This window comes from Chroicocephalus ridibundus, chromosome Z, assembly GCF_963924245.1.
Source record: "Chroicocephalus ridibundus chromosome Z, bChrRid1.1, whole genome shotgun sequence".
NCBI classification, from domain to species: domain Eukaryota; kingdom Metazoa; phylum Chordata; class Aves; order Charadriiformes; family Laridae; genus Chroicocephalus; species Chroicocephalus ridibundus.
In genome coordinates, this window is record NC_086316.1 from 86281403 (window position 1) to 86306140 (window position 24738).

A 24738-nucleotide genomic window follows, 5' to 3' on the forward strand; every position below is an offset into this window, starting at 1 on the left:
AAAAAATAAATTGTCTTTTAACCTTTAAAAAAGGTCAGACGTTATAAGAAAGCTGTAGCCACTTCAGCTCAGGGAAACAGTATCGGCCCAGAATTAGGCGCGAACCAGTAAGGTCTCACCGGAGCCAGCCACGGCCCTTAGGTGGCTGCGTTCAAGCAACGTCTCATCGACACGTACATTCAAACAGTGCTGCGGGGCCTTATCGGCGCACCCTCGCTCGGCTTGCTTCAGCAACACCCCGCATTTCAATGAAGAAAAACAAAAAAAGAAAATCAAGAAGTGAAAAACTTTCAAAATTCTGCCAATATTCAAGGCCAATGAAGTAGAGGTTGCTTCGACATCAGTCCCGATGCAAAGAAAAACACCAAAACAACACAAATTTGAAGACTATCAAAAGATAATCAAAAGGCAGGACTATGGTTAATGCCAGTCAACACAGCTTTACAAAAAATACGACCTTATCGTGCAATTTAAACATGTTTTTAGCAAGATTCCATGCTCAGAAAGGTAATTTCGGTATTTATTTATTCTATCCTCCTCAACTTTCTGATAAAAACCAGCATTCTGACATCAGTAAAACAAGTTAAGTAATGTACTTTAAAAAAATATTGCAAATAAGTTTACACCTACTTGTATATTCCAAACCACCTTTGCAACACATTGGCATCAAGCAGGGGAATGCTCTCCCGAACTTTAAAATAAGTGCTTGTTTTGAGAATTACGCATAGAACAAGCCACTTTATTTTCAGTGCATGCAAAAACGCACGGCACAAAGGAAGACACTTTATGAAGAAATATCCAAGTAAAAAAGAGCCGTCAATGTTTCCGCCACCAGAAAAGATATATTTGGTATCATCAGAGAGTAAAATCTTTAAGAAACTCAGAAGTGAATAGTTAAGATGCACAGAACACGCTAGAGTTCACGCCAAACTAGGCTAGGAATTAAATTAAATGCAGGGATAAATACCCACGGTCCCCAACACAAGTGAATTTTACCCTATGCAAAGTGTTGATATTTCAGTCAGTACCTAGGCATTTTGTTGGCATATCCCAAAAATTCTCTTCTAAATCCAGTTACAAACTGGCTGTTATAGAATAAAAAAAACCTATAACTTTTCAAAAGTGGGGTTTGCTGAGGGCTGGTAACCCTTTGGACGCTGGAAGTCTTCTCTCATTTTATTATCTCTGACGTTCCTTGTACATATAAAGTACTTTAAATACTATATCTAAAATAAAGCACCATGTCCGCAGAAGCAGCCCTGGCTTCCTCACCTACCCATTCCGCCTCTGAGCCATTCCATGGCTCCAGCCCCGCAACGCCCAGCTGAGGAGGAGGAGGAGGAGGAGGAAGAGTCCACCCAGTCCTGCCTCTTTATGGCCTGTGACCACACTCTGGGTTTCCCCCTCCCCACGTTTAAGAGGACGTCTCATGTTAGCTCTCCTACTGCCTACAAAACCTCACAAGCATCTTCAGCTAGCCAAAATGACGACAGAAGCAGGACACGTGGTCTTTGGAAGGAATTGGGCAGATTAAAGATGTACCCCCTCGACCACAAGCCCTTTTTCAGGCTTTAGCTTCTAACCATTACTGCTTCTTCTGCTTTCTCCATTCGTGTAGAAGCCAAGTGATATTCAGAGGTTAGTCTTCCACTACCTCAAACTCTTATCAGAAGTAAAAACATTGAGGACTATAAACATGAAAATAAACAACTTCCCTAGTGCCGTATTTGCTCTCTCTGGCAGGCTTTTGATGAAGCCCAGCAGCTCTCGGGCAGTATATCCTTATCAATCTCCGTACACAAGTACCATAAAGCAGAGACAAGCCTACGCCAAAGGCGCCCAGTATCTGCCGCCAACTCAAGTCCCCCTTCCCAGCCTTTTCAGCACATCTAATTAAGGCATTGCACTGCAGAGTAATTATTACACAGTCCCCAACCCCACACCCCAGCCAACACGCTCAGTCCTGGGGAGCCCCACGACTAGAGAGCCTTTGGGCATCCAGAGACACCGAGCAAACCTCCCGACCAGCCTGACGCCACGACGGGAGCGAGAGGAGATGCCAGCCAAAACTACTCTTTAAGCTACCAGTCGGACGAGGACATTTGCTGTAAAATACACGCGCACCCACAGATTTTCAGCGTTTCTCTGAAAGTTCAACCTTTGCCAGAAACAAAGCAGCAAGGGGCGGGCGGGTGAAGGGGACCAAGGGGACAGGACCTTGCTTGCGCAACAAAGCGCATAAATAATTCTGCACACGCGTGGCACAGCTGGGCGAGAGTTCTGAACACCACAACAGCTTATTTCACTCGCCTGTCCCAAACGAGCGCCAGCCTTAGGATACATAAAAAGCAGTGAACTGAGCAGGGAACTGATCTAACCCAACGACAGCGAGCACTGGCAGCTTGGGCCAGTACCAAGCCTCAGTTACCCCAGCCTCAGCAGTATCAAACACCAGCAGCATCGCGGTCCCCTTTTCGGGCTCCTGCTCAGTTATCAAACAGATCGACTTCTCAACAGGGCTTCTCCCATCAAGAACAAGACTCAGAAGCCCCGCGCCCAGCAGCTGCACCGCAAGCACGCGTCCTGCGGGATCCACACGGGATCCCCACACTCCTGGGAACGCCACATACCAGTAACGCCACTTCACAGACAGCGCTGCATCATCACTCCAGGGTTGTGATTTTTAGCTCCTTGCGCATAATTCTACCCCATTCTCCATTAAGTGAAACGTGTGACAGTTACCTCTAAACATTTATTTAGATCTATGTACAGAGTATCATTAGGGAAGGTACGCATCATGCAACCAAGGAAATCACGGAAGAGTCTCATAAACAATATAAATTTGACTAATCTTTTACAAAGATGAGAATCACTAGGTTATCAAATCTCTCAGGTATAAATATTATGAGGTAAGCAATACTTAAGATGAGGCACTTAAACAATAACCCAAAAGGTAATCAGTGTACAAAATTATAAACAGGAACAGTTATTCATATTGCCCTCAATTATATTTAAAAACGATTTATATCCTATATACAGTGCGTTACATGCCTGCCACCCCCCACCGAAGCAAAACATTAAGGAAGTATGAAAGAAATCAAGTTATCATCATCATCGCACGCCAGTGACGGTAACGCAGGGAGAGGAGTACCCTGGAGCGCGCAGTGACACAGTGCCTCCCAGAAAGACCATTTTTCTAGACGATCCCCAGTTTTCCGTTAAGAAAAAAATATTTATGGGAACAGAAAGTTAACTTGGTATTAACACACACGTCTGCCAAGGCAGAAGAGAACCACCCTACTGCGTTCAAGGAAGGAATGACAATTAGGGCAGGATTTAAGCCTTACTGGGATTTACGGTAATTAGAATTGTACCAAATTTAACTTTACAAAGAAATTAATTATGCCAATTAAAACACTGAGCAAGTTTTACCGGGAATTTATACGGTATTTTATGTATATGGTGCTGATCAATGCCCCACTTATTAAAATTACTTAGGGCACGCTTCCAAGAAAATTTACCAAAGTAGTATAAGAATTCCAATTAAGATGTAAAATTAATATCTGCACTAAACATTTCCTTATCAAGATATCCAGAGAGAGGAAAAGACACCCCATGAGAGAAATAAGGAATCTACGTTAAGGTGGGGTGCACAAACATCTGAATCCCCGTAACTGCACAGCTTGCTAGAGTCTGCCTGGAAAATGAGGTCATTATTTTCTAATAAAAGCCAAACACTTCCAAAAGACTCAAGAACTGTCAGTGCCGAACAGCTCGCACCAGCACGCCGTTTGTGACAAACCTGCGGGTTAATGGAATGGTAACTTAAAACACACTTCCTCCTCCTATGCTTTTTGAGGTGGGGAGGGAAATGGAAAATTCCCAAACAGGTGAAGTTATTTCTATGTGAGAAATATCAGTATTTTGTGCAAACAATGATCCTAGCTTCACTCGGTCTAACAACAAAATAGCTCGGATTTTATCTTTAGATGCTCTCTGAAGGCCATCCATGTTTTACTTACGTTTGACATTTCAAACTCTCTGAACAAGCGCAAGCTATGTTATGTCTCCGTTTCCAAAGATAAGCCAGTGGAGTTTTGAAGTTTAAATGGAAGAAGGGAAGAGTCACAGTTACTAGAATAACAAAATTAAACTTGGCAAAAGTAATGAATTTTATTTACAAATACATGTACGAGGATTACAACAGAAACACACTAGGGAAACTCCATCTCAACAAAAGCAATGATTTATTGGTAATGGCATTAAATGAACAGATTGACAGTCTCTGGTTATGGTCAAGCAATTATCCAGGAGTTGTAGATAAAGTGGAGATCTCTGATTGCGATAAGGCCTTCCAGTGTCTTTTGCGTCCTAGTGGCTCTCTCCTTTTTTGCCAACTACCTGATAAGAGACAAAACCCAAGAAGAACGTTTAACCAAAAAAGTTCTGCCAAGTATTTTTTTAAAGTCAGTCTCAAAATAAACAAGTGCAACTGAATTTTCAACAAAATCAATGCATTTAAGCATGCATTACTGTAGCACTTGCAGAAACTGTGAATCCCTCTGAACGGTTAAGAGGGATGCAAGACACACAAGAAACCTTATCTTTAGTACTCATACAGACAGCAAACATCAGGCACATTTTGAGAAGAGTTAGAAGGCTGTAACTGCAACAGACCAGACCACACTTAAGGTATGTGTTACATACCAAGCACTCAACCTCAATCCACTATATAAAATATTATAGTGGGAAGAGAACCACTGGGTGCTCAAATCTAAGTTTGTTCATTTCCCTTGGCATCCATGTACCTCACTGAGAGCATTTGCCTTAGAATGCAGCTCAAACCTATAAAGAAATCTGAAAGTCACCTGATTTTCAGTTATTCCTCCTCAAAACATTATTCCTTACCAAGTCTCCTTCCAATCTCCAATTCTGCAAACTCCACCTGGAATCAGAGGCAGCTTAGCACTTCCCTTTTCAGAGAAGATCACCACTGCCACCACTTTGGTGAGTCCATCTGCGAGCCAACAGCAAGCGTAACTCCAGCACTCTAGATACTGCTACGCAGGGTTAAAGTTAGCGTGGTTCACTGCAGAAGGGTATCCACGCCCCTTCGTTAAGGGAACTCAACACAAAATCCTCAGAGTAGAAAATGATGCCATTTTAGTCACTTTTCTGAAAGGTTTCAGGCATAATTCTAGTGCTCTTGCAGACCCTTGAAAAAAATATCCATTTATAAGCCAAACCAAAGTAAAAAGACAATAGATCTTAAAGTTTAAGACTTCAGGAGGAAGCTTGGGCAAGGCACTAAATCCCACTTCATTTCCATCTAACCAGAGCGCAGCACTTACGGCTCTGAGAAGATGTAGCCAGAATTCACATGAACAGAGATTCGGAGATTACACTAATGGAGCGCAGAATTTCCTGTTATAATAATGCTGAAAACGAAGGCGTAAAACCTTTCTTGTATTCTAGCCAATTGACTGCTATAGCAAACCTGTAGGTGTTAATTACCTCTGCAGTTAAGAGACAATATATCCCACAAAATTCGTAAGGTCAACAGTGAAATAATGGAACTAGGGGGAAAAACAAAACAAGCAAAAAACCCCAAACCCCCACAGCCCTGAACTAGGGAAGACTCATGGACCCTGGAAGTATTCTTCAGAATCCCTTCCCCTTTTTTCATTTCTTGTCAAACTTCAAGAGGGAGAATTTTTCACTACCCGGCTGCTTTTGGTCAGAGGAGTTATCACCATCACAAAGTAATTGAGATCTACTGATGAAAAGTACTTTTAAAGACCACTGCACCCTTGACCAGGAGCATTTCACCAAGCTGTAAATTCAACCTAATGCTTAAGGTCAGGAAAATTCCAATCTGACAATGTGAAGAAAGAAGAAAAAAAAAAAAATCAAAAGCCCAATCACTTGCATTAAGATCCAATTAATCAAGTTAAAAAAAAAATACAGTTAAACATGTCAAGAAGCAATATTTATTCTTTGTGCATTTTCAAAGCACCAAACTGTGTTCACACACAGATTAAGAAAAAAAGAAAAAAGAAAAAGAGAAAAAACACAGTTAAAAGCTTAAAGATTAGGTGTTAGCAAGTGTGGAACATCAATGAAAAAATATTGCTGTACCAGTCTGAGGCAGAAATTGACAACTCGCCCATGTGTATTATCTGCGAAAATCAATCACACCAATATGGATATTTTGTCATCACAGGTCAAAGAAACCCATTTTATGACTATCCCACTCCACCTTCCCAAAAAGGAACAGGCTATTTAAACTTAAACCAAACAACTGGCATTATTCTTTTCTTGGAAGTAGATCCATTTGCCTTCCTTCTACAGAAACAACTGCCATCCAGTGCATTCTAAGGGAGTGGTTACAGCCTGTAGTTCCCACAGAAAAGATCACGGTTTTGGAGCAGGCTTTTTTCCAATCATTTGGGTTTTTTCACAAGCATTACTCCAGAGCCTGACAGCGACAGAACCACAACCAACTCTATGGTTCATTACCAAAAGTAGGACTGGAAAGACTGTTACTGAACCTTCTGGAACACAGTTGGTTTTATTTTGGGGGTTTTGTTTTGGGTTGGCTTTTTGTGTTTGTTTTTTTTTTTTTTTCTTTAAACAAGGTCAAGCAAGTAAAATTATTAGGATGCTGCTGGAGAGCCCTAATCAGGCCACATATGTACAAACACTCACCAACTCCTCACTGTGTCTTCCCTGAGCAGGTGCCCAGTGCCACTAGAGGGGTGACCTTATCAACGCTTATAAATACTTAAAGGGTGGGTGTCAGGACGATGGGGCGAGGCTCTTTTCAGTGGTGCCCGGGGACAGGACAAGAGGCAATGGGCACAAACTGGAACATAGGAAGTTCCACCTAAACATGAGGAGGAACTTCTTTACCCTGAGGGTGGCAGAGCACTGGAACAGGCTGCCCAGAGAGGTGGTGGAGTCTCCGTCTCTGGAGTCATTCAAAACCCACCTGGACGTGTTCCTGTGTAACCTGCTCTAGGTGACCCTGCTCTGGCAGGGGGGTTGGACTAGATGATCTCCAGAGGTCCCTTCCAACCCTATGATTCTATGATTCTATGACTCTATGACAATAGAGAGTAGTACCTTGCAGCCCGTTCTGGCTACGTACTACATATTGAAGGGTCACAACAAAGAACACTAATCTCCACTAAGATATTAAAAAAAGTCAAGTCTTGGCAGAGCATTTCACAAGCTGCATCTCAAATAGCTTTACAAAATTCAATACAGGCTGAAAAATCAAAATCAATTACAGAAAATAATTTGGAAGAGTACTGCATAGCATGCATGCCTTTAAAACATCAAGTTCAGGTTAACAGTGGGACAACAGTTTGGTAAGACTGAAAGGTAAAGAGAAGTGCATAAGGTTAAGATTTGGAGCAGGGAGTGGAGGGGAAAGATGAGTTGATGAGTCAGAAGGTAGAGAAGGCTGCTCCTGATGGTAGAAGGTACAGAGAAAGCTGCTCTTGCATCAGCGCTGAGATTGTGGAAAGGGTGAAAGAGATGCTAGATGAGCAGAGGGAGCAAGGAAGGGAGTAGTGCAAGACCACTTCAATCTTATTATTACTTTTTAATTTCTTCTGCCTTTTTAGTTCTTTAGAAATGGGAAGTTAAGCTGAAAAACAAACAAACAAAATGTTACAAGAAAAAAAAGCAGCAGCATGTAGTGCAAATAAGTAGTTCTGAGTAGAAAGAAAGCCTTCATTCAAGAGAGGACATAAAAAAATATCCCAACAACCTGTCACTATTCATCTACGCCCCAACCTCCAAACTGAGCAGCAGTATGTTTTATTCATTAATACCAGAAATAAACAAGAACTGTACTGGACATCAACAGTTGCATGCTCTTCCAAAAACAAAAGCACGTTTACAAGTTCACCACAAGATTCACTAGAACCTCCCTAATACTAAGCTATCAGTCGACAGTAAGAAACAGAACTTGCACCTTTACTCTACACTTTTAGCTGTGTGCCCAACAAAGCAGTCCAACTAAGAAATGTCTTTGTGCATTGGAAGCAAATCTCAAATACAGTCTACTGTACCACTTTCCATGACCAGTTATACCTTAAGTCAGGCCTTGCATGGCCAAGAAATATTTCTGTCCCCCTCTTCTGCCACTCCGAAGACTTCCCTCCTCCCCAGAGGTTAAAAATAAAGTTGTGCAAGGAGCAGGATACACACAACATATTAAAACAAGTGTGAAAGCAGATTTTATAAGTTTACTCACTCAGTCCAGCAATACCAACTACATGCAATAAAATCAAAGAAATTTTTTAGTGAGCCCGGTCAATACTGGAACAACTTCTGCAGGCAGGTGGCAGTCCCCGTTGCTGGAGGTTTTCAAGATAGCATTGGAGAAGGTGCTAGATATTCTCATCTAGGCTCCCTTTCCCATGAAAAGCTGGACTAGGTGATCTTTTAAGGGTCCCTTCCAACCTGGGCTGTTCTGTGATTCTATGTATGTCCAAACTAATTTGAGGCCAAAATTACTAATGAAGGACTGACTTAACTACACCTGCTTAGTGCTCCTGTTATTTTTCAGAGTAGATGAGTTTTAGCTTTGGATTTGATAGCATAATTAACAGAAACAATGCTTCATTTATATTAAACACATGAACTGACTCCCTGATCAAGACGAGATAGTTCTTCTTACAGCCCTGTTGCTGTTAGCAGAGCACTACACAAGCTACTATGAGTTTTCCTTGAGTGTCTGAAGGACACAGGAGCTGCAGGTATGCACCTTGATCATCAACTGCTGAGCAGTAAGCTGCTGTAACTAAGCATACCTTCAGATCCCATCCCAGTTGGGAAGCAAAATACATTAGTCTGGTCCTTAGGAGAAGTCATTCAAACCAATGTGGTTGTTTGGTGGTTTTTTTTTTTTTACTCTGAAACTGAACGTGCATACAATCAACTGAGCATGCATACAATCAACTGAGCAACAACGTGATCAATCATAAAAACATAACTGGAATCACATTCATGTCCGCTTCTTAATTCAAGCCCTTCAAATAGTATATTTAACAGATTTCTTACAAACACTTCTCAAACTCAGGGTTAAAAAAAAGCATTCCCTCATCTTGTTAATCATATCACAATACTATTTCTATTATAATTAGAAGAAGAACATGAGCAGTAGAGACAAAGTGAGATGAGGGAGTGAGACAGACGAAAGCAGTGAGGAGTAGTGTGGGTAACTACTCAAGGAAATGAGAAGAAAAATAAGGTTTCCCAGTTAATCTGCAAGCCTAAATATAATTAATGCCCAACGCGATATTAAGGTTTCATAACTGACAGGATCACTGGAAGAAAGGAAACAAAATTCTAAGAGCACCGCAACTGTGCCAGACTACCCATCCCATTTGTTATGATGAAATATTTTAACAGCCTAATATTAAAACTACATGTTCAGGAAGCAAAGCAGGAATACTACATATAGTGTTGAGGAGCATCTGAATTGAGACAGGATTAGCCACTTCGTAACCCCGTAACGCCTGCTCCTCCATTCAAGGCCGTTCTGACCAGTTCCTTAACATCCTGACATTCCCAGCACAATGCTAACACCGTGGGACTGGTGTATACATAGTCTCGTAGGTTTGTTCACCTCCCCTTCCATTCAAATGGATGTCACAAGATAAAAGGGCACACTCCTTGATGGTGCCAAGACACACACCTGCGAACTTTAAGGAAACTGTTAACGCGCATAGTATTTACCAGGCCCTGCAGCAGCTTCCAAGCATCCACACTGCATCTAGAACTGAAAGATAGCTGTAAATCCACTCTAACTACAGTAGAGGGCCGAGACGCCTGGAGACCCATGCTATTTTTAATGCCTTTGTAGGGCTGTGTGACAGCAGGTGTGAATTAAAAACCCCACTCCCCACACAAACACACACTGCCTGCAGCTCAGAGTGTTACAGCAGGCAGCTTCAGTCTAATTCGGTCCTGTGTCCACCAAACTAACACTTTGTCCATGCAACTGGAAAAATACATGTTGTGCAGGCTCAACACTAGTCTCAAACCCATGGAACATTCCACAAAAAAAACCTGAATTGCTTTACCAAGTGCACCTCAATCGGGATCATCAATTAAAAAAAATAAAATAGTACTTAAACAATCCGAAGATCAGGTTTAAAGAGTGCACTTATTGACAATAAACTTTCAGTGCTTTTGAAAGCAAAACTAACTTAGTTCACAGAGAACTGCAAGCGAGACAGAGATCAAGTACTGAGTCAGAGTCCCACCCCCTCACAAAGATACCAGAAAGTACCGCAGATTAACAATATTAAAGTAGCAATTGCACAACTCATTGCAGGGGATGCCCTAATACCGTAAGTACTGACAGAAAAGGCCATATAAACCAAAAAATGTAAGCAGATTGTAAATCAATTAACATACTTCTAGTTTTAGGAGAACTGGAAGTGCTATTAGGAAGGTCTAAAATTGATATCCAGTTGGTTTTAGTACATTAGGAATAGGAAAACTTTTTCAATGACTTGAAGTTTCATTGAAAGGCAGCAAAATCTGTAAACTTTTATTTATTAGCTTAATAATTATCCGCAAAGATATTATGTTTTACATGTAGAAGTTAAGACCAGGTTTTGACGTTAAAAGTTTCAAGTACACGACATGTTGGTGAGTGTTAGTGTTGTTAACCTTCTGAAGGTACAGGTAATTTTTATAATAAATTCTGTGGTGCTTTTGATGTTATTCGTCACCCACATAGTAGTTTGTAGGCTGGTGTTACAGAAGTATTTGCCCTTTTACAAAGGCTACTAAGTTTTAAAGCAGTTTATTTTAAAAAGACTTACTACATTTTGAAAAAGCTGTAAGTATCTTAAAAGTTTCAATCCTCTCAAACCCATTTCACATTCTCAAAAAAAAAAATCAAGAATTGAGAGTACCTTATTGTTCAGCACTAGTGTCTAAAGTCATACTGTAACAAGTTGTTTGCTTCATTTCCTCTTTATAAAGCATATATGTTAAATATAAGACACTTATGACCAAATATTTTTCAGATCTCAAGCTTAATGTTGCCCAGTGAATAAATCTTTCAAAGCAGAAGTCAATCACGAGTGTGTTTAACTTGTATATGCAATTGCTTCTCTACTTCTTGAAAACGGTCAGAAAGCAAGTTTCAAAATCAAGACATAAATCTCACAGCTGTCAAAAAAATCCAACGTTACCTATAGTGTATATAACTTGGCAACCCCTCAAGTTTTCACACATACATTCTTACCAGTTATTTTTAAAAAGTTGATGAACTAAAACTTGTAAGCAAGACCAAAGATCCATAAGATAAAGCTACACATTTTCTTTTGGATGCCAAAACTACATTGTGGAACTGTAGCAACAACCAATTGTATTTGTTCCCCCAACCCATTTTTGAGTCAGTTTAAAACATTCAAAAGTGCTTTTAAGAAAGAGGACTCACTCGCTTGAAGTCATTCATATTTGTTGCTTGGACTGGAGTTCCAATAAACGTGAAGTACGTAATTCTTGTTGTCTCTTCATCACCGTGATTGGATTGGACAAACAACTAAAGAAAACACACCAAACATAAGGGTTAAACAGTCCATCCCTGAATTAATACATGAAACATCAGGCACACTAAATTTTTGAACTAACCAAATTAACAGTCTTTCCAACTATAAAAGCCTCTATAACATTTAGAGAAGCTACTGTCCTCTTATTTTAGATAATGGTTAAATAGAATGCTATTACTTTCCTGTTAATTTCTTAAACCCACAAAGCTTGGACTTTCCCAGCTTCCGCTTCTGACCCAAGACCACATTCAGCAAGCAAAAACAGGATCTAAGAAACCAAAATTCACTATTCACTGGAATCTGACTTGAAGTTAAATGTCAATTTAAGCATGCTTGCTGAAGCTCCTAAGACTATTCACATGCAGTTTACTACTACAGTCTGCATAATTGTGTGTTTTAGAGCATGAATACTAGATCTATGAAGCTATCTTAGGGTTTCAGATAAACACCAGGTTTTTTTGAAATATGAACTAAGGAATCACAGCTGGAACCACTACGCTTTGTAAAGTGGACAAATGAAAGAAGAATTTTCTGCATGAAGCAGTATTAGTACGGAACTTTTGTGTTAGAAGAGCAATGAGGTGTTCGTGGATCTTTCCACACTCTATTGTGAGCATGGAGAAAAGAGGATGAGAAAGCAAGCAAACAGTGGCATCAGGAGCAGAGGGGGGAAAAAAAGGGGAAGGAGGACAACAGCCGGGCAAGGGACAGCATAGATCAGGCACTTTCCACAAGCCATAGCCAGTATCTATGAAGATGAGCATTCTGGCGCCGAAATTGCCTGTGCCACAGACCACCAAACACTGGAAGGTACATACGAATCACTACGTGCCTGCCCTATACTTAGACATTTTTGTGTGACAACACCGGATGCTTGCAAGCGCGTGATAAGCAAGATGGATCACTGATCTAAACCAGTGCAGACATTCACCCCTCCGAGAGGCTTCCCTGTAGTTGGAAGACCATATCTTTTCCTATACAAACAAGATGCGTGGAAAGAGAGGGTTGAAATGCTGAAGAAAGTACTCTTCAGACAGACAACCAAAAAAAACGTGTCAAGGACCGACTTTTGTCAAACAGAGGTGAAATGCAATTTGTGCAGAGGTTCTGTCTCAGCAATGATATGAAAAGTTCAACAAGTATAGAGAAAAACAAATGTCACTGAAGTAGCAGTAATGAAGAGAAGCACACAAACGTGGAAAACCAGCATGAGGTATCAGTTATATGGATTTGAAACTACAGGGTATAGAATTACTAATTAAAAAAACAGGTAAGTTAACTAACAAACCTAGCAGTGATACGTATAAATGAAGTATGAACTTGCTAATACTGACATGCAAATGTTCAATAAGTATTTCTGATTATACATGGCAGAAAAGCAGCACAATTTGTGTATTTGACAACTATGCCTCCTCCAGTTCATTAGGAACCAAATACAAGATTTTTATCCACAGGACACCGTAAGCGAGCAGAACTTCATCACCCACACTGAAAAGCCAGGTGGTGGACAAGATGACTGGCCGTCTCATTTTCAGGAGGTCTTCAATAAAGAATCCAGGTTTAGCTAGGAAACTAGGGGAGCGCTACTGCAGTGCCCACATGCAAAGAGTGCAAACAAGCAGAACATCTATTTAATCACCTTATCACTTGTCTGGTGTTTGCACATCATCCTTGTCTAAAGCTGACATGGGATTTTATTAAAGAACAAATACGTAACTTGTACTTGTCAGCACAGCTTTGTAGAATATAAGCCTTTGTGACCGATCACCATTTCATTTGGGGGAGGATAAAGTTGATTGCAAAGGATAACTCCACAGAAATAACAGATATGAAAAGGAAGTTTTTTAGGTTCATTACATTTAAAATAATTGCTAGTAAACCACGACTAAACATGAAAGTAGCCGACTGACCTAAAATGCAGTCCACAAATAGTAATTTAGAAGTTAACCAGAAACCTTTTTATAGAAGAAAAATTGTGATGAAGAGATTGAGGGTGGATTGACCTTTTGGGGTTACCTGTAACTGATATAAGCTGGTGATTTCTGTGGCCAGCCCACTAAAATATAGCTTAATTCAATCAACTGAAAGTCCATACATTTGCAAATGCAAAATTCAGGCCACAAAAAGCATCTCCACAGAAAAGAATTCAGGGATCATACTGGAAAAACAGTTTCACACAATACCGCAGGAAACAAGGAAACCAGGATGATGCCAAGCATAAAGCATTTCCCGGGTCAATTTAGTCATCACACACATTGTACTACAACCTGTATTTTTAAAATGGGAGAGGAGAAACCGCACCTGCACATAAGAGTCAGAAAGCCTATGTGAAATCTGTGTAAAGTCTCTTAGAGCAAGAGAATGAGAGAGCTCATTAAAAGACAAAGGTGCTTTGATTACAGCATTTAAGAACCCTCAGAGAGCAGGTATTGAGTTTAAAGACATGGCAAGTACTACACTTGATACTCAGAGAAATCTGTTATTTCTGCAATCAGATTACTGAGACACTGGATTCCTGTCTCCTCAGCTCTTCAAGCGAAGACAAGATGCCTTTCAAGAAGGTACCTTAGTAAAAACACAAGGTGCATTAAGCAGCACACCAGCTCATGGAGAGGTGAAAGTGAACCTTATGTCTCATACGAGGTCAAAATAGACATTGCACACACATGGCTTTGTCTCACCTCAGATTCCCAAAATACTTTTAGCATAAACATGCAGTTATGCAATCAGCAGAGAGAAACTAGGAACATTTGCAATGAAATCAAACATGCACACTGCTTTACAAGCCTATGAAGTTTTCAACCTGCACAGACCTCAGAACAGAAACTTTACTTACAGTTACACTGTTAACATTCTGAAATTTTACATAGCGAAGCTGGATAATACCATCTTCTTTAATATCATCTGGTGTCAGCTCCAGGGCTTGAGTTGGTTCACTTCTTTCTGCTTCTTCAAAATCCATAGATCGAGGAAGGTTGATAAAGATTTTTATGTACTTTGGACCTTGCCCTGTGTTAAAATATAGGAGTGGTATTGCATCGTTTAAGCATATTTTCAAAACACTGCTTGAGAAGCCCTCGTTTATCACAGTCTCTAGGTATCACTCAAGGAAGGCAGGAGCTTCTATAGTTCTAGTGTCTTATCTGCCAATCCTACATCACTACCCTGAACACTGAAGGACATCCAAAACTGTACTACTCATCTACTTGTCAGGGACAGAATTCCAGAAAAAAATCCAATAAAAAGTCTAAAAATGATAGTTTTGTTGTGTCACATAACACCCGAACATTTTATGCCATTTAATAATGTGAACTGAGTTACTATGCTATGACTTTTGGTAGCTCGCACGTTAATTCTTGAATTAAATGTAATTTTCTCTTTGCAGCATATCAAACTATAGTAAATGCTTATAGCCCATCATACGAAATACCCATGCATGAGGTCAGTGAAAGACTAATGAGATCATTTGTTATGTAACTCATTTACAACAAATGCACTGAAGCTACCATGGGACTCTCAGAAGATAAAAGGTTCTAGGGACAACAGTGTCATTTTTAGAAAATTCAGCTAAACGTGGGCAAAGCTTTGGTTTCAAAGATATGATTAAACAAACACTTCACTCACCATTATCTGGCCCCTGAAGTTTCATAGAATAAAGCTTGACAGGTTGACTAAAAGCTACAGTAATAAGCAGCTGTGGAGAAAAAAGTTCCCGTTAAATATTGTTTTCTTCATCCTTAAACACAAACATAGCACAATAATTACCTAGAAATAAGTCTGAGCTTTGAAATAAAATTAAGTACTTACTTTCACAATATTCCACACATGCACTAGTCTGTCTCTTTAAAGTACGAGCAAATGCTACTCTGCTTAGAATTTTTTCCATACATAGAGGGATGTGAAACTGTTAAGTGCTACAACAACCTTTGTATACTAATTTTACTTACATCCTACTACCTTCTCCCACTCTTACTTACACTACCATAAAAAGTAGGCAAGTTCTTAAAAAAAAAATAAATGCTTGCAGACCAGACCATCACTGAAAATATCTCACTTAACGATATCTACTGTACCTGCTCATCACAGTCTGATTCCAAGTAGGTAGAGTCTTTACGTAAACAATTATCAAATCCATGCTCATCACTCTCATTAAGACATTCACAGCCGGCTTTATTGATAAATGGCATTAAATCCATCTGAAAGTAAAAGCAAGAGCATTGCCGAGCGCATAAGTGCACCATGAACTCATCTGGGATTAGTAAGCATTGGAATGAATGAAATTCTTCATTCAACAGATTAAAATAACAAGACACACAGAAAACCTCAGGGGTTTACATCAAAAGACATTACAAACAAAAATGACAAATACTACAGTACTCAGATGTGTCCTGTTCATAACTGAACAACATTTTTCCCCTCCATGCAAAATCCCACACGCCTGGAACACGTGCTTGCCATTCTGAGAATAAGAAATTGGGCACAGGGTGAATTTTCAGACTACAGCATAGTAAGTCACACCATGACACAGACTAACTGACATTAGGCTGGAGCCATCATCAACTTCACAGAAAAAAAAAAAGACAAAGAGAAACGGGCCTCCCCAAAAATATACTATATACTGCAGAACAAATTAAAAGATCACCACTATAGTTCTTACCAGGCTTTATATGCAAAGCTAGTCTTATTTTACTTGTTTCTCCGTTTGTTTTATTGCTCAGCTCTTTTGTATAGGGTCCAACTAAAAGCTTTAACATATACACATTCTCAGATTAAAACAGACCGCTATCCATGCTCCAAGCCTCAACCATTTAAAAGTTGGTATTATTGCAGAGACAGAATAATCTCTATCCATTTCCAGATAACCAGCGTTTTTTGCCTGCAACTAAAGTAAACCAAGTCCAACAGAAGCACAGTAAGCCAGGCTAAAAATCAAGTATTTCATATTTTAAGGCCTGAAGACACAGTATCAGCATCTCACACGGTAAAAGTACAAACTCGAGATCAATGTACAGTCATTGAACAGTCCAGACACAAAAAACCTAAAGGAACTTTTAGGATGACAACCCAAAATACCCTTCACAAAGGCATATATTAGGTCCCAAACAATAATACACCACTCTTGGAAAGAGAAAAGCACATGCCAGCTCAAAGATTACTACACACTACAACTCAGGCTATAGCTTCACGATATAAACAGAATCCGAAAACGGGCTGTTGAGAGAAAACAACTCATTTCCCATATCCCACTTCCCTGAGCTCTTACAACTATGTTATTCTGAGCAAAAAATACTCATTCCCCTCCCAACATCCAAATGAAGGCTTAGCTTGTGACTCCTGTGCTCAGTAGAGGCACAAGGTATGAGAAGGAACACACAGCTGCCATGAGGATGCTTTCCTAGAGCCGACAGCAGTCCAGTCTGGGTCAAGGATATCCTAAAATGGCATTTCAGCCTACTACCTACAGGTCAAATGGAATTCCTGCTTGGCTCATACAGCCCTGAACATACTCAGGATGTGGTTCATAGGGATAAGACACCATCTCCTACAAGATTAACTTTAAATAGAAGATGGTGCGTTCATCTCAAAACCAATCTAAACAGACCTGCGATTGCTACCTGAACGACTTTTAGTGTGTTTTGGACTGCGAAGCTAATAAGCTGAACCTTCATCTTTTGACATTCCCATAGTTCCACAGAGGATTTCACAATAATTATAAAAGTAAGCGTTCATATGTAAAGTGAAGCGCAATGCATGCCATGGAACAGTTAGCAAGCAGCTGAACTGCTAGAACTTCAAGCTACCTGTCCCCTGCAGTTTAGTTAAGTGAGGAATATTCAGCTGGATTTGCGCCCTGCTTACATCTGCCTGATAGGATATGGTCAGTTATGAATTTAAAATACTTAACCTCCAAAAAGCCTGGTTTTGCATTTAACAACATAATTTGGGGTTCTAGAGATAACTCATCACAGCTAAGTTTAACGTATTGGATTTGTTAACGCAAAGTAACACATGCACTACAGCAACTAGCTAAGCACTGAACTGTGACGTACGATTTAGGTGAAAGGTAATACACCACATCACTGTGTTTAGACTTGGAGTAGAACAATAGACAATCGCATTTAAGGAGTAATATTACACCGAGGGTTGCTTGGAGAATACCACCTAAGAGGACAGCTCTAGGAGAGTGTTTTGTCACATCAGAGTTCTCATTTACATGCGTTTGTTAGTACAGCTGTCAGACAGGCTTATGATTCGTAACGCACAATTGCCTTGAAGTAACAGGGAAACACGCAGAACACAGTGAAAATCATTTCCTGCGAGCACCAATATTCCTAAACAGATTGCTCTATTATTGAAGTTTTGGCCAAAAATTCAAGCATCCCTACAAAGATCTGGTTTATCTAGAAGACATGGGCAAATCACGCAATGATACAAAGAAATTGTTCATGAATACAACTTTAAAATTCTTTGAAAAAATTTTAAAATAAAGTTTTAGTTATGAGAGATTTTGATGCAAGGTTTAAAAAACATTCAGTCTGAGAACATACATTTAGAAGTGTTCGCTTTTCTTTTTTACAAATTACTACAAAGTTGTAAGTTATTTACTTAGTTTAGATTATTTGCAAATGCCTGATCAGCGATTACTGGAGAGACAGGCAGTGCCCCTACAGAAGCGAAATGATGCGCATTGAGCATTAAATTGAAAGCAAATTCACAGTCAGCAAGAAGCAATTCTTGTACGCCACTCAGACCAGGCACATAATCTTTTCCAAATATTCCTGTGATGTAGTTTTTACTTTATATATTTTTATATCCTTGCCATGCTTTTACAGGCAAGAAGAAATCTAGAGAGAACATTTTGTTGTACCATCCACTTGTGTAAACATTAGCAATTAGGCAGAAGAAAATATATCACAAGATATTGTTTATCTAAAAACACCCTGCCAAAGGCATCCTATTTTCAGGCAAGCTGCTATAGAGGAAGATGGAGCTGAACTGTTGTGAAGGTTAATTCCTTTGGCAACAGAATCTCTGCCTCTCTTTTTTTTTTTTTTTTAAAAGAGATAAAGAGGATTAAAGAAGGGGTAGGAAGCAAGGAAAAAAAAAAGGAAAAACCTAAATGACCCTACCACCACATAAGTAAGAGAAGATTTCTTAAGGAAAACCAGAGCAACTTTTCAACATTTTTGATGGCCATGTCTAACAATGTCTTTTCCCGTGGATGTTTTTACACTTTAAAAAACATTTTGAGAAGACAATTGGGATGTCTGAAAAGAGGAAAGAAGCAGAGTAAGTTCATCCCAAGCAAAAAGTTCATCCCCAAACATGAAATTAATTATTTTCATGACTGAGGGCTATGCATGGAGATTTTTCTTAAAACATTTTACAATTCCATAACCATACTTACTAAATATATACATGTTAATTTTAAAATTTTATCTGAAGAAGGAAACCCAGACAATCGATCTTCTCAAAGCCATGGCGAACTTGCAGTTTTGATTAAAGTAGTATTATTTGGCTTAGGGTACGTTTAAAAAGCAAGAGATATTTTTTAAATGTTCAAGTTATGCAAACAAACCAACCAAAGACATCTTAAGAGATACATACATATCCTTTTGGGATATCTGTATCTTCACTGTTTCCAGGATCATTCTCCAGGTGCTGTTTAATTTTTTCTTCTAAGCCTACAGCATCTGCTCCTTGATATTGGTCGATTCGCACTTTGTTTCGGAAAAACAGAAATGTCGGCGTTGCTGATATATTATTGGTAGCAGCTGTGCCCTAGAATGCATAAATTAGTTATAAGTGTTACCTAACAGAGTATTACCAATATCAGCCAGAAACATTAGCTTGCTTCACCTGGATGAGAATGCACACACAAGATATTAATCAAGCTACATCACCTCAATCATCACAAACAATATTTGTTATTTTATAAACAGCTTTAACTCAATTTTAAATGCATTTAAATTCTTCAGATCCTCCTAAACCTTTACACATTTAGGCATTTTTTGAACAGACTTCACATTGGCAGTAGATTTGTTGGTACACCATAAAAATCTTATCACCCACTTCCTCTTGAAAGTGGAGGACGGCTTAATTTAATACTTTTATTTTACAAGCTTTCTTTACGCCTGCAGTCCTTCCTCTCCCAAGCCACATTCATGCACACCCAGGAATTGCAGCCTGCTGCTGTGAAAGGCGAGTTCCACTTGATTTCCACTTGATTTCCACCTGTACTCATACCTGTTAGGCACCCACAGTAGCTTTCCCCAAAACTTTCCATAATTTACTGTCATTTGCAAACATTGCTACCACTTTTAAACTCCTCTCTCTCCATTATAATTCGTAGTAATTCAAGACACTTGCTTTCAACATACCATTGTTAATTTTTGTTAACAACCCTTAAGTCAATCAATAGCTCATTTGCAACACTGCTGTCTGTTAAAAACAGCTGAGTAGTACTTGACAGGAATCTCGTCCCACTAATCAGATCAGTTTATTGCATTTTTCATTTTGCTCAATAATTATGCCAATATTTGTTTGGAAAGACTTACTCTTTTTTATTCGTACTGGTGCTATGTTCTGCGTTTAGTGGTATTATCTAAATAGTACAAGCAGCAAGAACTGTTAAACTGTTTCTACACTGCTTAAATGAAGGATATCACAACTCCAAGAATACTTTTCAAAATAAAAGTGTTGTTTCTTCACATCTTTGTGCATATCCTGATTTTGAGAATTTCACAATACGGCTACTTGTGATTCACCAAACGTGTGAACAGCCACAGGATACTACTCTTGGTGTACTGTCTGAACAGTTTTTCTTCAAGTTTCTCATTCACCGCATTTTCTGCTCTTTTTCTTACAACTGAAAATACGTTTTCGAATACCAACCTGGCACTGATGTACATCTACTTCCAAAAAAGTTGCCTGGGGATATTTGTTACTCAGAGCATTGAAAGCTGGGGCTATCCTTAAACAAGGGCCACATCTGTGAAAACAAAATACAGTTTAAGTTAACTCAATCTTTTTTTGAAAAATGTCCGCCCCAAATAGAATTAGCACATTTATCTTCTTACTGATATCCTTGGTACACACAAAAATAACCTTCCTACCTGGCTGACAGATGGTGAGCAATCCTGGTGATACAATTAAGAATGACATTTAGAAACACATTATGAAGTGTTAATTCCCACTTCCTCAGACAGCTTCAATGTTACATGATTAGCTTCACCTATTAATTAATACTAACTTCGTATTTTCATCTAATGGGTTTAGCTCCTGCATCTTTTACCGCAAGCCAAAATCCTGCTAATCAAAGGGACATAAGGGAGGGCAAAGAGTTGCCTGCTTTTCCTGAAACAGCAAAAAATACTTTTAACAGAAAACTAGTACTAGCACTCCACATTGCCTGCTGTGAAACAACAGTATCTACACTAAATATGACTTGAAATACTTAACAGCAATAACGTATCAAACCTTTAGCAGGAATCATAAAATTCTTCCTATGTTAAATCTCACTTACTACAACTGTAACCAGTTACTACCATACTTTTTGATCCTGGTGGAACAGACCTGACTTCTGCTGACATAACTGTATCACTTGGGCTGAAAATATGTATTTTTTTATTATTATACCTTTGCTGGCATATATGAAGTGTACAGACACAACCATTCCTGCAAATGAATACTCTCACAACTGAGCTTGCTGTAAAAGAAACAATTAAAAAGCGAAACAGCAAGAAAATCCCCGCGGAAACTCCCTCCAACAGCATATCCACCTAGGCCGTACCTAAACCAGAGAGCCGTGCCAATGTGAACCTGCCAACACATACAGCTGGAAACCAGCACAGGCCAGCAGCATAGCAAGGCAAACTCGCAGATATTTATCCGCTAAGACATCCAAACATTAATCTAACTGGAACCTAGTACATTGGATGGTCTCTAACCAAAACATTTTCCTGGGCACACATGTACAAAGTATTACTGAGCTCACCAACCCCTCTGCAGCTATGGGTGAAGTTGACTTACCTAAAAACACAACTAAGCAGCAGCAATCAGACATCAGATGCGTTTATATCAAAGCTGTTTTCAGTACCCACTCAGACACACAGCTTGTAATTCTTGTGGCCTCTTCTACCCAAATACAACACCTCTCACGGGGTCCTTCACAACATTAGACCCCAATTCATTTGGGCTCCAAACAGCCATTGGAAGTGGAATGGTTCAACTGTACATATAAATAAGGGGTGGAAAGATGAGGAAAGAGTATAGGCATGAAGAGCAAGGATCTGACAACAGCGAGGTGCACTGTGAAGCCCAGGACCTCCAACACTATCACTATTCTCCCTAATTCCGCAGATTACTGTGAGTAACTGAATTGCTGAGATTTCCATTGGTCACCAGTTCATCCAGACTACACCACAGTTGTACTTCAAATCCCTGCTAAATAGGGGAAAAAAGAACACCTGCTTGCCCTGGGCAAGAAGGATGGGGATACAGCTATGTTTTATTAAGGCAGAAGATGTTTTTAACAGAAAACAAGCAAGTTGCAGTTGCCTGTGCCCTCCTGACCTGCAACTGGACTTCCAGCCAGCGCAGCACCCCATCTCCTCAGCGCACCCGCAGAGTGACAGGTCCAGAGGGCAGGGGAAGTTGGCTCCGCTGCAAGAAGGTGAGTTTAACACCAGCAATAGGAAATACCATTCTGATGCTGTGGCTATATCCATATCCAGCAGATAAGGAGCGTCGCTAACGCTGAAAAAACCTCCAATTAATTCACAGCTCTTACCCGCGGCAGCTGGCCAGGGACCAAAATGATACAGCACTTCGCTGCCTAACTGCACTTCTCAAGTTTGAAGCTGTGCCTCGCCTCAGAAATAAATGAAAACACCCAAGCCCCTCAAGGCCCCACAGCGGTTCTCTCGGCCCCAGGGAGTCTCCTCAGCGCCGGAGAGCCTCCTCAGCCCCAGGCCGGGGCGGCGGGGAGACGCCTCCCGGTGGGCCAGGGCCCGCTCCCGCTCTCCACCGCCTCAGCGGGAAGGAGGCCGCGGTAAGGGACATGGCGGCAGGGGCGACGCGGGGAGCGCCCCGGGGCGGCGGCCGCCGCCCCGGGGCGCTCCCCGCGTCGCCCCTGCCCACCCGCGAGGGGAACCGTGAGCCCGCATGCCGCCCTCACTCACCCCCGCATAGTGAACTTCACCACGGCCAGGCGGGAGCCGGCAGCGCTGAGCTCGGGCTGGAACTCGGTGTCGTTCGCGATCACCTTCACCCCCACCATCCTCACCGGGCGGCCAGGGCCCGCACTGAGGGGCGGCAGCGGCGGTAGAACCGGCCTGCTATCTGCAGCGTCACGGCGGGAACGGGTAGCCCGGCATGCACCGCAAGGCGCAGGCGCCGCCCGCCGCGCCCGCTCCCCGCCCCGGCCCGCCGGGCGGCCATCTTGAGGGCGGGGCGGGGAGCGGCGAGTGGGCGCCGCCATTTTGAGAGAGGGCAGCCAGACCGTCAGCCATTTTAGTTAGGGGCAAGCGCGGCGAATGGCGGGAGGGGAGGTACGCCATCTTGGTTTGGGGCAGAAGGTGGCTGAGGAGAAGGAGGAAAATAAGGTTAAGGTATAGGTTAAGGTATAGGTTAAGGTATAGGTTAAGGTATAGGTTAAGGTATAGGTTAAGGTATAGGTTAAGGACTGCAGCTGGGAGCAGCTGCGGAGCATGGCCAGGCTGGTAAGGGACAGGGCACCATCCCCTCCTGAGGGACCAGGAGAAGAACCTGTACTCAGCCTTCCTGTTCTGGGGCCTGCGCCAACGCTTTGGCCAGAGTTGGTTCTGGAAACGTAGAAATTAAAAATAAGCCATGTTTTATCCTGCAGATGTTCTGTTACCAAGAATTAAAACAGAGGAAAATAGATTTTCCTGTTCTACTGTGATTTTTGAGGATGAGTGGAGCAGCACTGACCAACACTAGCTATTGAAGCCGCCTCTGGGACCACTAGCACCATATGTACAAAATCAGCAAGGAACTCTACTTGGCTGTCAAAATACCCCACCACACCTCCCCAGCAGCCTGGGTCTGAAGCTCACTAAGATGTGTCATGCTATAATAAGGTAGAAGAGCTGCTGCTGCTGGAAGGTACCTGGGAGGCTGCTGGTGGCCAGGCAGTTCCCAGCATCTCCATGGATGAAGATTTGGAGACCTGGCCCAGTCTCTGACCACCCTGAGGTAAAGAATGTCTCCCCAAGCCTTCTCATTAACGTGTATGCTGGTGACACAGATAAAACAGTGCAATTAATGTTTAAAGTAACAAAATAAAGATGCTTGACTTTATTAGCACCTTACTTTAACAAAGCATAATGCTTTCTGTAACTCAAAAAGCATCCTTGAGCCTTTTATAGCAGCTAGTTTAAAACAGCTTCTCTGAATACGAGAGCAAGAAAAACACACCTACCTCTGTTCTGATAAAATGCTGCACGGCTTCAACCCACGTTGGCTTCAGGAATTTATTATTATAGGACAACTGGAGACTCCATTCTCCCAGCTGAAAGTAATTCACATGCTAAATAGGCTGCTGTTACAGACAGGCATCTGTTCCTCTTGGATGACAGGGTATCCACGCTCGCTTGCCAGGAGCCACGTGGCTCTATGTAATTCCCTTATACAGATATATTGATATAGCTCAGCATTCCATTGATCATCAAAAGTATACCAGCATGATAACAACGTTTGTCCATACTTCTCTATTCCACAGTTGAACTGAAATTGCTTACTAACGCAACAGCGATAAAAATTTGGAGGTTTTTTGTCTTTTGGGAACTGGTGGTATGAACATTATCGGATACCAGGTCCCCATATAGGTAACGTGTTCTATGGCAAAACAATTTGTGAACTTGTATCATTATTTTAATTACTTCTGGCCGAGAGAAAATGTTCTCTCTGGTTTCAGCTGCAGAAATAATTTTCCCTTTCTGTCCTAAACACCTGTGATGCATTTACGTGCCTTGATAAAGAGGTGATAGGAAAAAAGGAATCCACCACTGACCTGCTGTCAGCATCGGCGTCTTTGGTGATTTGTATGTAGCTAAAACTCATTGTTCATACATCTAAAAGCTAAGCGTAAAAACGTTGATTTGGTTAAAGAAATAAATAAAGTCAATAA

General features: G+C 40.9%; 1 protein-coding gene across 5 annotated transcripts; it reads right to left on the reverse strand.

Moving 5' to 3' along the window:
- Positions 1-4148: 4148 nt before the first annotated feature.
- TXNL1 (thioredoxin like 1) lies at positions 4149-23021 on the reverse strand. Of its 5 annotated transcripts, XR_010069091.1 has the most exons (10): positions 22769-23019; positions 20481-20577; positions 19194-19367; positions 15659-15781; positions 15210-15279; positions 14422-14594; positions 11474-11578; positions 7607-7654; positions 6139-6179; positions 4149-4401 (listed from the first exon to the last, which is right to left on the reverse strand). XR_010069091.1 is itself a non-coding variant. In XM_063320405.1 (9 exons), exons 1-9 carry the CDS (start codon positions 22864-22866, stop codon positions 4398-4400), a joined length of 885 nt encoding a protein of 294 aa, XP_063176475.1. In that variant the 5' UTR covers positions 22867-23020; the 3' UTR covers positions 4149-4397. The 5 variants fall into 5 exon arrangements, 4 of the variants coding, with proteins under 4 accessions (XP_063176475.1, XP_063176476.1, XP_063176474.1 ...); XM_063320405.1 differs by lacking the exon at positions 7607-7654 and having other exon boundaries at positions 22769-23020; XM_063320406.1 differs by lacking the exons at positions 6139-6179; positions 7607-7654 and having other exon boundaries at positions 22769-23017.
- Positions 23022-24738: the final 1717 nt, after the last annotated feature.

Coding starts and splice junctions, on each gene's coding strand:
- TXNL1 (XM_063320404.1), bottom strand. CDS start 22,866: ATGGTGGGGGTGAAGGTGATCGCGAACGACACCGAGTTCCAGCCCGAG. Junction 11,579..14,421: donor AGAATGTTAACAGTGTAACT/GTAAGTAAAGTT, acceptor TGTTTTCTTTAG/TTGTTTGTCCAATCCAATCA. Junction 6,180..11,473: donor ATATGAATGACTTCAAGCGA/GTGAGTCCTCTT, acceptor TGATTTTCGCAG/ATAATACACATGGGCGAGTT.